Raw genomic sequence first — 16,738 nt, 5'->3', positions numbered from 1 at the left:
ACCATCTTTACACAATATGCCATCTTTACACAATACGCCATCTTTACATAATACATCTTTACACAATACACCATCTTTACACAATACATCTTTACACAATACGCCATCTTTACACAATACGCCATCTTTACACAATACATCTTTACACAATACACCATCTTTACACAATACGCCATCTTTACACAATACGCCATCTTTACACAATACGCCATCTTTACACAATACATCTTTACACAATACACCATCTTTACACAATACGCCATCTTTACACAATACGCCATCTTTACATAATACATCTTTACACAATACATCTTTACACAATACGCCATCTTTACACAATACGCCATCTTTACACAATACATCTTTACATAATACACCATCTTTACACAATACATCTTTACACAATACATCTTTACATAATACGCCATCTTTACACAATACATCTTTACACAATACATCTTTACACAATACGCCATCTTTACACAATACGCCATCTTTACACAACACATCTTTACACAATACATCTTTACACAATACACCATCTTTACACAATACACCATCTTTACACAATACATCTTTACACAATACGCCATCTTTACACAATACGCCATCTTTACACAATACGCCATCTTTACATAATACATCTTTACACAATACGCCATCTTTACACAATACGCCATCTTTACACAACACATCTTTACACAATACACCATCTTTACACAATACACCATCTTTACACAATACGCCATCTTTACATAATACACCATCTTTACACAATACATCTTTACATAATACACCATCTTTACACAATACATCTTTACACAATACGCCATCTTTACACAATACGCCATCTTTACACAATACATCTTTACACAATACACCATCTTTACACAATACACCATCTTTACACAATACGCCATCTTTACACAATACGCCATCTTTACACAATACGCCATCTTTACACAATACATCTTTACACAATACACCATCTTTACACAATACGCCATCTTTACACAATACGCCATCTTTACATAATACATCTTTACACAATACATCTTTACACAATACGCCATCTTTACACAATACGCCATCTTTACACAATACATCTTTACATAATACACCATCTTTACACAATACATCTTTACACAATACATCTTTACATAATACACCATCTTTACACAATACATCTTTACACAATACATCTTTACACAATACGCCATCTTTACACAATACGCCATCTTTACACAACACATCTTTACACAATACATCTTTGCACAATACATCTTTACACAATACACCATCTTTACACAATACACCATACATCTTTACATAATACACCATCTTTACACAATACATCTTTACACAATACACCATCTTTACACAATACACCATCTTTACACAATACATCTTTACACAATACGCCATCTTTACACAATACGCCATCTTTACACAATACATCTTTACACAATACACCATCTTTACACAATACACCATCTTTACACAATACATCTTTATCTTTACACAATACGCCATCTTTACACAATACGCCATCTTTACACAATACATCTTTACATAATACACCATCTTTACACAATACATCTTTACACAATACATCTTTACATAATACACCATCTTTACACAATACATCTTTACACTTTACATCTTTACACAATACGCCATCTTTACACAATACGCCATCTTTACACAATATCTTTACACAATACATCTTTACACAATACACCATCTTTACACAATACACCATCTTTACACAATACGCCATCTTTACACAATACACCATCTTTACACAATACACCATCTTTAATAATACGCCATCTTAACATAATACATCTTTACACAATACGCCATCTTTACACAATACGCCATCTTTACACAACACATCTTTACACAATACACCATCTTTACACAACACATCTTTACACAATACGCCATCTTTACACAATACGCCATCTTTACACAATACGCCATCTTTACACAATACGCCATCTTTACACAATACGCCATCTTTACACAATACGCCATCTTTACACAACACATCTTTACACAACACATCTCTTACACAACACATCTTTACACAATACGCCATCTTTACACAATACGCCATCTTTACACAACACATCTTTACACAATACGCCATCTTTACACAATACGCCATCTTTACACAATACGCCATCTTTACACAATACGCATCTTTACACAATACGCCATCTTTACACAATACGCCATCTTTACACAATACGCCATCTTTACACAATACGCCATCTTTACATAATACGCCATCTTTACACAATACGCCATCTTTACACAATACGCCATCTTTACACAATACGCCATCTTTACACAATACGCCATCTTTACACAATACGCCATCTTTACACAATACGCCATCTTTACACAATACATCTTTACACAATACATCTTTACACAATACATCTTTACACAATACATCTTTACACAATACGCCATCTTTACACAATACGCCATCTTTACACAATACATCTTTACACAATACATCTTTACACAATACACATTTACACAATACACCTTTACACAATACACCATCTTTACACAATACACCATCTTTACATAATACATCTTTACACAATACACCATCTTTACACAATACACCATCTTTACACAATACACCATCTTTACACAATACATCTTTACACAATACATCTTTACACAATACACCATCTTTACACAATACACCATCTTTACATAATACATCTTTACACAATACGCCATCTTTACACAATACGCCATCTTTACACAACACATCTTTACACAATACGCCATCTTTACACAACACATCTTTACACAATACGCCATCTTTACACAATACGCCTTTACACAATACGCCATCTTTACACAATACGCCATCTTTACACAATACGCCATCTTTACACAATACATCTTTACACAATACATCTTTACACAATACACCATCTTTACACAATACATCTTTACACAATACATCTTTACACAATACACCTTTACACAATACACCATCTTTACATAATACACCATCTTTACATAATACACCATCTTTACACAATACATCTTTACACAATACGCCATCTTTACACAATACATCTTTACACAATACGCCATCTTTACACAATACATCTTTACACAATACGCCATCTTTACACAATACGCCATCTTTACACAATACGCCATCTTTACACAATACATCTTTACACAATACATCTTTACACAATACATCTTTACACAATACACCATCTTTACATAATACACCAGCTTTACATAATACATCTTTACACAATACGCCATCTTTACACAACACGCCATCTTTACACAACACATCTTTACACAATACGCCTTTACACAATACGCCATCTTTACACAATACGCCATCTTTACACAATACGCCATCTTTACACAATTTGCCATCTTTACACAATACGCCATCTTTACACAATACATCTTTACACAATACGCCATCTTTACACAATACATCTTTACACAATACATCTTTACACAATACATCTTTACACAATACACCTTTACACAATACACCATCTTTACATAATACACCATCTTTACATAATACATCTTTACACAATACATCTTTACACAATACGCCATCTTTACACAATACGCCATCTTTACACAATACATCTTTACATAATACACCATCTTTACACAATACATCTTTACACAATACATCTTTACATAATACACCATCTTTACACAATACATCTTTACACAATACATCTTTACACAATACGCCATCTTTACACAATACGCCATCTTTACACAACACATCTTTACACAATACATCTTTACACAATACACCATCTTTACACAATACACCATCTTTACACAATACGCCATCTTTACACAATACGCCATCTTTACACAATACGCCATCTTTACACAATACGCCATCTTAACATAATACATCTTTACACAATACGCCATCTTTACACAATACGCCATCTTTACACAACACATCTTTACACAATACACCATCTTTACACAACACATCTTTACACAATACGCCATCTTTACACAATACGCCATCTTTACACAATACGCCATCTTTACACAATACGCCATCTTTACACAATACGCCATCTTTACACAATACGCCATCTTTACACAACACATCTTTACACAACACATCTTTACACAACACATCTTTACACAATACGCCATCTTTACACAATACGCCATCTTTACACAACACATCTTTACACAATACGCCATCTTTACACAATACGCCATCTTTACACAATACGCCATCTTTACACAATACGCCATCTTTACACAATACGCCATCTTTACACAATACGCCATCTTTACACAATACGCCATCTTTACACAATACGCCATCTTTACATAATACGCCATCTTTACACAATACACCATCTTTACACAATACGCCATCTTTACACAATACGCCATCTTTACACAATACGCCATCTTTACACAATACGCCATCTTTACACAATACGCCATCTTTACACAATACATCTTTACACAATACATCTTTACACAATACATCTTTACACAATACATCTTTACACAATACGCCATCTTTACACAATACGCCATCTTTACACAATACATCTTTACACAATACATCTTTACACAATACACATTTACACAATACACCTTTACACAATACACCATCTTTACACAATACACCATCTTTACATAATACATCTTTACACAATACACCATCTTTACACAATACACCATCTTTACACAATACACCATCTTTACACAATACATCTTTACACAATACATCTTTACACAATACACCATCTTTACACAATACACCATCTTTACATAATACATCTTTACACAATACGCCATCTTTACACAATACGCCATCTTTACACAACACATCTTTACACAATACGCCATCTTTACACAACACATCTTTACACAATACGCCATCTTTACACAATACGCCTTTACACAATACGCCATCTTTACACAATACGCCATCTTTACACAATACGCCATCTTTACACAATACATCTTTACACAATACATCTTTACACAATACACCATCTTTACACAATACATCTTTACACAATACATCTTTACACAATACACCTTTACACAATACACCAACACAATACGCCATCTTTACACAATACATCTTTACACAATACGCCATCTTTACACAATACATCTTTACACAATACGCCATCTTTACACAATACGCCATCTTTACACAATACGCCATCTTTACACAATACATCTTTACACAATACATCTTTACACAATACATCTTTACACAATACACCATCTTTACATAATACACCAGCTTTACATAATACATCTTTACACAATACGCCATCTTTACACAACACGCCATCTTTACACAACACATCTTTACACAATACGCCTTTACACAATACGCCATCTTTACACAATACGCCATCTTTACACAATACGCCATCTTTACACAATTTGCCATCTTTACACAATACGCCATCTTTACACAATACATCTTTACACAATACGCCATCTTTACACAATACATCTTTACACAATACATCTTTACACAATACATCTTTACACAATACACCTTTACACAATACACCATCTTTACATAATACACCATCTTTACATAATACATCTTTACACAATACGCCATCTTTACACAATACGCCTTCTTTACACAATACGCCATCTTTACACAATACGCCATCTTTACACAATACGCCATCTTTACATAATACATCTTTACACAATACACCATCTTTACACAATACACCATCTTTACACAATACACCATCTTTACGCAATACATAATTAATTACATGAAGAGAGAAGGATATAAAGATACTCCAATGAAAACCCAGATGACACTACGGGGCTGGCTTAGATGGTAGACACTACGGGGCTGGCTTAGATGGTTGACACTACGGGGCTGGCTTAGATGGTTGACACTACGGGGCTGGCTTAGATGGTTGACACTACGGGGCTGGCTTAGATGGTTGACACTATGGGGCTGGCTTAGATGGTTGACACTACGGGGCTGGCTTAGATCGTTGACACTACGGGGCTGGCTTAGATCGTTGACACTACGGGGCTGGCTTAGATCGTTGACACTACGGGGCTGGCTTAGATGGTTGACACTACGGGGCTGGCTTAGATGGTTGACACTACGGGGCTGGCTTAGATGGTTGACACTACGGGGCTGGCTTAGATCGTTGACACTACGCGGCTGGCTTAGATGGTTGACACTACGGGGCTGGCTTAGATGGTTGACACTACGGGGCTGGCTTAGATGGTTGACACTACGGGGCTGGCTTAGATCGTTGACACTACGGGGCTGGCTTAGATCGTTGACACTACGGAGCTGGCTTAGATCGTTGACACTACGGGGCTGGCTTAGATGGTTGACACTACGGGGCTGGCTTAGATGGTTGACACTACGGGGCTGGCTTAGATGGTTGACACTACGGGCTGGCTTAGATGGTTGACACTACGGGGCTGGCTTAGATCGTTGACACTACGGGGCTGGCTTAGATCGTTGACACTACGGGCTGGCTTAGATCGTTGACACTACGGGGCTGGCTTAGATCGTTGACACTACGGGGCTGGCTTAGATGGTTGACACTACGGGGCTGGCTTAGATCGTTGACACTACGGGGCTGGCTTAGATCGTTGACACTACGGGGCTGGCTTAGATCGTTGACACTACGGGGCTGGCTTAGATGGTTGACACTACGGGGCTGGCTTAGATGGTTGACACTACGGGGCTGGCTTAGATGGTTGACACTACGGGGCTGGCTTAGATGGTTGACACTGGGGCTGGCTTAGATGGTTGACACTACGGGGCTGGCTTAGATGGTTGACACTACGGGCTGGCTTAGATGGTTGACACTACGGGGGCTGGCTTAGATGGTTGACACTACGGGGCTGGCTTAGATCGTTGACACTACGGGGCTGGCTTAGATGGTTGACACTACGGGGCTGGCTTAGATGGTTGACACTACGGGGCTGGCTTAGATGGTTGACACTACGGGGCTGGCTTAGATGGTTGACACTACGGGCTGGCTTAGATGGTTGACACTACGGGGCTGGCTTAGATGGTTGACACTACGGGGCTGGCTTAGATGGTTGACACTACGGGGCTGGCTTAGATGGTTGACACTACGGGGCTGGCTTAGATCGTTGACACTACGGGGCTGGCTTAGATCGTTGACACTACGGAGCTGGCTTAGATCGTTGACACTACGGGGCTGGCTTAGATGGTTGACACTACGGGGCTGGCTTAGGGTTGACTGGCTTAGATGGTTGACACTACGGGGCTGGCTTAGATGGTTGACACTACGGGGCTGGCTTAGATGGTTGACACTACGGGGCTGGCTTAGATCGTTGACACTACGGGGCTGGCTTAGATCGTTGACACTACGGGGCTGGCTTAGATCGTTGACACTACGGGCTGGCTTAGATGGTTGACACTACGGGGCTGGCTTAGATCGTTGACACTACGGGGCTGGCTTAGATCGTTGACACTACGGGGCTGGCTTAGATCGTTGACACTACGGGGCTGGCTTAGATGGTTGACACTACGGGGCTGGCTTAGATGGTTGACACTACGGGGCTGGCTTAGATGGTTGACACTACGGGGCTGGCTTAGATGGTTGACACTACGGGGCTGGCTTAGATGGTTGACACTACGGGGCTGGCTTAGATGGTTGACACTACGGGGCTGGCTTAGATGGTTGACACTACGGGGCTGGCTTAGATGGTTGACACTACGGGGCTGGCTTAGATGGTTGACACTACGGGGCTGGCTTAGATGGTTGACACTACGGGGCTGGCTTAGATGGTTGACACTACGGGGCTGGCTTAGATCGTTGACACTACGGGGCTGGCTTAGATGGTTGACACTACGGGGCTGGCTTAGATGGTTGACACTACGGGGCTGGCTTAGATGGTTGACACTACGGGGCTGGCTTAGATGGTTGACACTACGGGGCTGGCTTAGATGGTTGACACTACGGGGCTGGCTTAGATGGTTGACACTACGGGGCTGGCTTAGATCGTTGACACTACGGGCTGGCTTAGATGGTTGACACTACGGGGCTGGCTTAGATGGTTGACACTACGGGGCTGGCTTAGATGGTTGACACTACGGGGCTGGCTTAGATGGTTGACACTACGGGGCTGGCTTAGATGGTTGACACTACGGGGCTGGCTTAGATGGTTGACACTACGGGGCTGGCTTAGATGGTTGACACTACGGGGCTGGCTTAGATGGTTGACACTCGGGGCTGGCTTAGATGGTTGACACTACGGGGCTGGCTTAGATGGTTGACACTACGGGGCTGGCTTAGATGGTTGACACTACGGGGCTGGCTTAGATGGTTGACACTACGGGGCTGGCTTAGATGGTTGACACTACGGGGCTGGCTTAGATGGTTGACACTACGGGGCTGGCTTAGATGGTTGACACTACGGGGCTGGCTTAGATGGTTGACACTACGGGGCTGGCTTAGATGGTTGACACTACGGGGCTGGCTTAGATGGTTGACACTACGGGGCTGGCTTAGATGGTTGACACTACGGGGCTGTATTCAAATATAAATTCATTACAGGCTACACAGACCTATATATTGGAATTATATTTTAGTCAATTTTATTTTATTTCAATTGAGTTTAGTTGAACTATTTCTACGCTACTGTCTAATTTTTACGTCAATATATTTAATGTAGATTAAAATGCATTATTTTAGGGTAAGCATTAGATTAAGCCATGCAGTGCATTATTTTAGGGTAAGCATTCAACCCCCTTGACCTTTTCCCCAATAATGACAGAGCAAAAACAGGTTTTAAGAAATTTTAGGAAATGTATTAAAAAATAAAAAACAGATACCTTATTTACATAAGTATTCAGACTCTTTGCTATGAGACTCTAAATTGAGCTCAGGTGCATCTTGTTTCCATTGATCATCCTTGAGATGTTTCTACAAATTGATTGGAGTCCACCTGTGGTAGATTAAATTGATTGGACATGATTTGGAAAGGCACACACCTGTCTATATAAGGTCCCACAGTTGACAGTGCATGTCAGCATGCAGTGTTACAGTGACCTTCATCGTTCTTAAATGGAAGAAGTTTGGAACAACCTAGACTCCTCCTAGAGCTGGCAGCCCGCCCAAACTGAGAAATCGGGAGGAGACGGGCCTAGGTCAGGGAGGTGACCAAGAACCTGCCTAAATGACTACCGACCCGTAGCACTCACGTCTGTAGCCATGAACTTAACAGCTTCTACCCCCAAGACCTAAAACTCCTTAACATCTAGGCAAATGGCTACCTGGAATATTTTCACCTCAGCTCTCCACACCACTGCCACTCTCTGTTGTCATCTATGCATAGTCACTTTAATAACTCTACCTACATGTACATATTACCTCAATTAACCGGTGGCCTCTGTATATAGTCTCCACATTGACTCTGTACCTGTACCCCCTGTATATAGTCTCCACATTGACTCTGTACCTGTACCCCCTGTATATAGTCTCCACATTGACTCTGTACCGGTACCCCCTGTATATAGTCTCCACATTGACTCTGTACCGTAACACCCTGTATATAGTCTCCACATTGACTCTGTACCGGTACCCCCTGTATATAGTCTCCACATTGACTCTGTACCGGTACCCCCTGTATATAGTCTCCACATTGACTCTGTACTGGTACCCTCTGTATATAGCCTCCACATTGACTCTGTACCGGTACCCCCTGTATATAGTCTCCACATTGACTCTGTACCGTAACACCCTGTATATAGTCTCCACATTGACTCTGTACCGTAACACCCTGTATATAGCCTCCACATTGACTCTGTACCGGTACCCCCTGTATATAGCCTCCACATTGACTCTGTACCGGTACCCCCTGTATATAGCCTCCACATTGACTCTGTACCGGTACCCCCTGTATATAGCCTCCACATTGACTCTGTACCGGTACCCCCTGTATATAGCCTCCACATTGACTCTGTACCGTAATACCCTGTATATAGCCTCCACATTGACTCTGTACTGGTACCCCCTGTATATAGCCTCCACATTGACTCTGTACCGGTACTCCCTGTATATAGCCTCCACATTGACTCTGTACTGGTACCCCCTGTATATAGCCTCCACATTGACTCGGTACTGGTACCCCCTGTATATAGCCTCCACATTGACTCTGTACCGTAATACCCTGTATATAGCCTCCACATTGACTCTGTACTGGTACCCCCTGTATATAGCCTCCACATTGACTCGGTACTGGTACCCCTGTATATAGCCTCCACATAGACTCTGTACCGGTACCCCTGTATATAGCCTCCACATTGACTCTGTACCGGTACCCCTGTATATAGCCTCCACATTGACTCTATACCGGTACCCCTGTATATAGCCTCCACATTGACTCTGTACCAGTACCCCCTGTATATAGCCTCCACATTGACTCGGTACCAGTACCCCTGTATATAGCCTCCACATTGACTCTGTACCGTAATACCCTGTATATAGCCTCCACATTGACTCTGTACCGGTACCCCCTGTATATAGCCTCCACATTGACTCTGTACCGTACCCCCTGTATATAGCCTCCACATTGACTCTGTACTGGTACCCCTGTATATAGCCTCCACATTGACTCTGTACCGGTACCCTCTGTATATAGCCTCCACATTGACTCTGTACCGGTACCCCCTGTATATAGCCTCCACATTGACTCTGTACCGTAATACCCTGTATATAGCCTCCACATTGACTCTGTACTGGTACCCCTGTATATAGCCTCCACATTGACTCTGTACCGGTACCCCTGTATATAGCCTCCACATTGACTCTGCACCGGTACCCCTGTATATAGCCTCCACATTGACTCTATACCGGTACCCCCTGTATATAGCCTCCACATTGACTCTATACCGGTACCCCTGTATATAGCCTCCACATTGACTCTGTACCGGTACCCCTGTATATAGCCTCCACATTGACTCTATACCGGTACCCCTGTATATAGCCTCCACATTGACTCTGTACCGGTACCCCTGTATATAGCCTCCACATTGACTCTGCACCGGTACCCCTGTATATAGCCTCCACATTGACTCTGTACTGGTACCCCTGTATATAGCCTCCACATTGACTCTGTACTGGTACCCCCTGTATATAGCCTCCACATGGACTCTGTACCGGTAACCCCTGTATATAGCCTCCACATTGACTCTGTACCGGTACCCCTGTATATAGCCTCCACATTGACTCTGTACCGGTACCCCTGTATATAGCCTCCACATTGACTCTGTACCGGTACCCCCTGTATATAGCCTCCACATTGACTCTGTACCGGTACCCCCTGTATATAGCCTCCACATTGACTCTGTACCGGTACCCCTGTATATAGCCTCCACATTGACTCTGTACCGTACCCCTGTATATAGCCTCCACATTGACTCTGTACCGTACCCCCTGTATATAGCCTCCACATTGACTCTGTACCGGTACCCCCTGTATATAGCCTCCACATTGACTCTGCACCGGTACCCCCTGTATATAGCCTCCACATTGACTCTATACCGGTACCCCTGTATATAGCCTCCACATTGACTCTATACCGGTACCCCTGTATATAGCCTCCACATTGACTCTGTACCAGTACCCCCTGTATATAGCCTCCACATTGACTCTATACCGGTACCCCCTGTATATAGCCTCCACATTGACTCTGTACCGGTACCCCCTGTATATAGCCTCCACATTGACTCTGCACCGGTACCCCTGTATATAGCCTCCACATTGACTCTGTACTGGTACCCCTGTATATAGCCTCCACATTGACTCTGTACTGGTACCCCTGTATATAGCCTCCACATGACTCTGTACCGGTAACCCCTGTATATAGCCTCCACATTGACTCTGTACCGGTACCCCTGTATATAGCCTCCACATTGACTCTGTACCGGTACCCCCTGTATATAGCCTCCACATTGACTCTGTACCGGTACCCCCTGTATATAGCCTCCACATTGACTCTGTACCGGTACCCCCAGTATATAGCCTCCACATTGACTCTGTACCGGTACCCCCTGTATATAGCCTCCACATTGACTCTGTACCGGTACCCCCTGTATATAGCCTCCACATTGACTCTGTACCGGTACCCCCAGTATATAGCCTCCACATTGACTCTGTACTGGTACCCCCTGTATATAGCCTCCACATTGACTCTGTACTGTAATACCCTGTATATAGCCTCCACATTGACTCTGTACTGGTACCCCCTGTATATATTGTTATTTTAGTGCTGCTCTTTAATTACTTGTTACTTTAAAAAAAGAATCCATATTTTTTTTAAACTCCATTGTTGGTTAGGGGCTCGTAAGTAAACATTTCACTGTCTACACCTGTTGTATTCAGCATTTCACTGTAAGGTGAACACATGACAACATCATGGTAGCAACACAACATGGTAGCAACACAACATGACAACATCATGGTAGCAACACAACATGACAACATGGTAGCATCGCAACATGACAACATCATGGTAGCATCGCAACATGACAACATCATGGTAGCAACACAACATGGTAGCATCGCAACATGACAACATCATGGTAGCAACACAACATGGTATCATCACAACATGACAACTGTCCAGTTTGAGTGTTTGTTGCAGCTCGTTCCAGTCGCTAGCTTCAGCGACCTTTAACAGAATGTGACGGGTGTTGTATGTGGAGGGTGAGGGCTGCAGTAGATATTTTTTTTAATTTTACCTTTATTTAACTAGACCAGATTTTTTTACAGCTTTATTGAACTAGGCAAGTCAGTTTAGAACAGATTCTTATTTTCAATGACGGCCTGGTCAGGGGCAGCATGACAGACCTTGTCAGCTCGGGGATTTGAACTTGCAGCCTTTCGGTTACTAGTCCAGCGCTCTAACCACTAGGCTACCCTGCTGCCCCAGATAGGGGGGAGTTTACAGAGGAGTAGATGTCCTATAAGGAGCATTGGTGACAAATCTGATGACTGAATGGTAAAGAACATCAAGCCGCTCGAGAGCCCCCTGACCTGCCTATCTATAAAGCACATCTCCGTAATCTGTCATGGGCAGGATGGTCATCTGAATCAGGGTTAGTTTGGCAGCTGGGGTGAAACAGATTACGATAGAGGAAACTAAGTCTAGATTTAACCAAGTTTAGATTTAACTTTAGCCTGCAGCTTTGATATGTGCTGAGAGAAGGACAGTGTCCCGTCTAGCCATATTCCCAAGTACTTGTTTGAGGTGACTACCTCAAGCTCTAAACCCTCAGAGGTAGTAATCACACCTGTGGGGAGAGGGGCATTCTTCTTACCAAACCACATGACCTTTGTTTTGGAGGTGTTCAGAACAAGGTTAAGGGTAGGGAAAGCTATTGACCAGGACTCACCCTATATAGTGCCCTACTATTGACCAGGGCCCACCCTATATAGTGCCCTACTATTGACCAGGGCCCACCCTATGCCCTACTATTGACCAGGACTCACCCTATATAGTGCCCTACTATTGATCAGGACCCACCCTATATAGTGCCCTACTATTGACCAGGGCCCACCCTATGCCCTACTATTGACCAGGGCCCACCCTATATAGTGCCCTACTATTGACCAGGGCCCACCCTATATAGTGCCCTACTATTGACCAGGGCCCACCCTATATAGTGCCCTACTATTGACCAGGGCCCACCCTATGCCCTACTATTGACCAGGGCCCAACCTATGCCCTACTATTGACCAGGGCCCACCCTATGCCCTACTATTGACCAGGGCCCACCCTATGCCTTACTATTGACCAGGGCCCACCCTATGCCCTACTATTGACCAGGGCCCACCCTATGCCCTACTATTGACCAGGGCCCACCCTATGCCCTACTATTGACCAGGGCCCACCCTATGCCCTACTGTATATAGTGTCCTATGGGTCATTTGGGACACACGCTATAATCCTGCCATTGCCTCTTCTCTCTGTGATGTCATCAGGGCCTCTCCAGTGTCTCTCCGGCCCATCCTCCAAAGCTGGGCCAGTGCCCCTCCCCCCTGACCCAGCTCTGACCCCTGGGATGGGGCGTGGTCTGGGACCAGGAGGTCAAAGGTCAGAGGTGCCTCGCCCCGCTCAGCAGGTGGTCTATGTCTTCACTACCAGCCTGGCCAACAGGTGAGACATGCACACACAATATGAACGCACACACACACACACACACACACACATGTGCACACACACACACACACACATGTGCACACACACACACACACACATGTGCACACACACACACACACACATGTGCACACACACACACACACACATGTGCACACACACACACACACACACATGTGCACACACACACACACATACATGTGCACACACACACACACATGTGCACACACACACATACATGTGCACACACACACATACATGTGCACACACACACATACATGTGCACACACACACACCTCACGTGGTGAAATAAAAGGCTCTTCACACAAAAAATGCTGAGCAGAAAAGTGCACAAATTGAACAAATCCATTTTTGTGGTCTGGTCTTGTCATGTTTATTTTGTACTAAAATGACTAAACAACAGGTGGAGTAGTAACCTTAACCCAGATGGAGTAGTAACCTTAACCCAGATGGAGTAGTAACCTTAACCCAGATGGAGTAGTAACCTTAACCCAGATGGAGTAGTAACCTTAACCCAGGTGGAGTAGTAACCTTAACCCAGATGGAGTAGTAACCTTAACCCAGGTGGAGTAGTAACCTTAACCCAGGTGGAGTAGTAACCTTAACCCAGATGGAGTAGTAACCTTAACCCAGATGGAGTAGTAACCTTAACCCAGGTGGAGTAGTAACCTTAACCCAGATGGAGTAGTAACCTTAACCCAGATGGAGTAGTAACCTTAACCCAGATGGAGTAGTAACCTTAACCCAGATGGAGTAGTAACCTTAACCCAGATGGAGTAGTAACCTTAACCCAGATGGAGTAGTAACCTTAACCCAGGTGGAGTAGTAACCTTAACCCAGATGGAGTAGTAACCTTAACCCAGGTGGAGTAGTAACCTTAACCCAGATGGAGTAGTAACCTTAACCCAGGTGGAGTAGTAACCTTAACCCAGGTGGAGTAGTAACCTTAACCCAGATGGAGTAGTAACCTTAACCCAGATGGAGTAGTAACCTTAACCCAGATGGAGTAGTAACCTTAACCCAGATGGAGTAGTAACCTTAACCCAGATGGAGTAGTAACCTTAACCCAGGTGGAGTAGTAACCTTAACCCAGATGGAGTAGTAACCTTAACCCAGATGGAGTAGTAACCTTAACCCAGATGGAGTAGTAACCTTAACCCAGGTGGAGTAGTAACCTTAACCCAGGTGGAGTAGTAACCTTAACCCAGATGGAGTAGTAACCTTAACCCAGGTGGAGTAGTAACCTTAACCCAGGTGGAGTAGTAACCTTAACCCAGATGGAGTAGTAACCTTAACCCAGGTGGAGTAGTAACCTTAACCCAGGTGGAGTAGTAACCTTAACCCAGATGGAGTAGTAACCTTAACCCAGATGGAGTAGTAACCTTAACCCAGATGGAGTAGTACCCCCTAACCCAGGTGGAGTAGTAACCTTAACCCAGGTGGAGTAGTACCCCTTAACCCAGGTGGAGTAGTAACCTTAACCCAGATGGAGTAGTAACCTTAACCCAGATGGAGTAGTAACCTTAACCCAGATGGAGTAGTAACCTTAACCCAGGTGGAGTAGTAACCTTAACCCAGATGGAGTAGTACCCCCTAACCCAGATGGAGTAGTACCCTTAACCCAGATGGAGTAGTAACCTTAACCCAGGTGGAGTAGTAACCTTAACCCAGATGGAGTAGTACCCTTAACCCAGATGGAGTAGTAACCTTAACCCAGATGGAGTAGTAACCTTAACCCAGATGGAGTAGTACCCCCTAACCCAGATGGAGTAGTACCCTTAACCCAGGTGGAGTAGTAACCTTAACCCAGATGGAGTAGTAACCTTAACCCAGATGGAGTAGTACCCCCTAACCCAGGTGGAGTAGTAACCTTAACCCAGGTGGAGTAGTACCCCTTAACCCAGATGGAGTAGTACCCCCTAACCCAGGTGGAGTAGTAACCTTAACCCAGGTGGAGTAGTACCCTTAACCCAGGTGGAGTAGTAACCTTAACACAGGTGGAGTAGTAACCTTAACCCAGATGGAGTAGTACCCTTAACCCAGGTGGAGTAGTACCCCCTAACCCAGGTGGAGTAGTAACCTTAACCCAGGTGGAGTAGTAACCTTAACCCAGGTGGAGTAGTAACCTTAACCCAGGTGGAGTAGTAACCTTAACCCAGGTGGAGTAGTAACCTTAACCCAGGTGGAGTAGTAACCTTAACCCAGGTGGAGTAGTAACCTTAACCCAGGTGGAGTAGTAACCTTAACCCAGGTGGAGTAGTAACCTTAACCCAGGTGGAGTAGTACCCTTAACCCAGATGGAGTAGTACCCTTAACCCAGGTGGAGTAGTAACCTTAACCCAGGTGGAGTAGTACCCCCAAACCCAGGTGGAGTAGTACCCCCAAACCCAGGTGGAGTAGTACCCCCAAACCCAGGTGGAGTAGTACCCCCAAACCCAGGTGGAGTAGTAACCTTAACCCAGATGGAGTAGTAACCTTAACCCAGATGGAGTAGTAA

At 43.6% G+C, this 16,738-nt stretch overlaps 1 protein-coding gene across 3 annotated transcripts in view; it reads left to right on the top strand.

Moving 5' to 3' along the window:
• The window catches only part of bcl9l (bcl9 like), a 121,269-nt gene that overhangs the window by 73,367 nt on the left and 31,164 nt on the right, over positions 1 to 16,738 (top strand). For all 3 annotated transcript variants that reach the window (XM_065000645.1, XM_065000643.1, XM_065000644.1), the window contains one exon: positions 14,046 to 14,220. In XM_065000645.1, the coding sequence (XP_064856717.1) occupies positions 14,046 to 14,220 (175 nt within the window). The remainder of the gene's footprint in view (positions 1 to 14,045; positions 14,221 to 16,738) is intronic.

This window comes from Oncorhynchus nerka, linkage group LG14 (genome assembly GCF_034236695.1).
Source record: "Oncorhynchus nerka isolate Pitt River linkage group LG14, Oner_Uvic_2.0, whole genome shotgun sequence".
NCBI classification, from domain to species: domain Eukaryota; kingdom Metazoa; phylum Chordata; class Actinopteri; order Salmoniformes; family Salmonidae; genus Oncorhynchus; species Oncorhynchus nerka.
The sequence above is the reverse complement of the archived record's forward strand: the minus strand, read 5'-3'. Positions and strand labels throughout refer to the sequence as shown.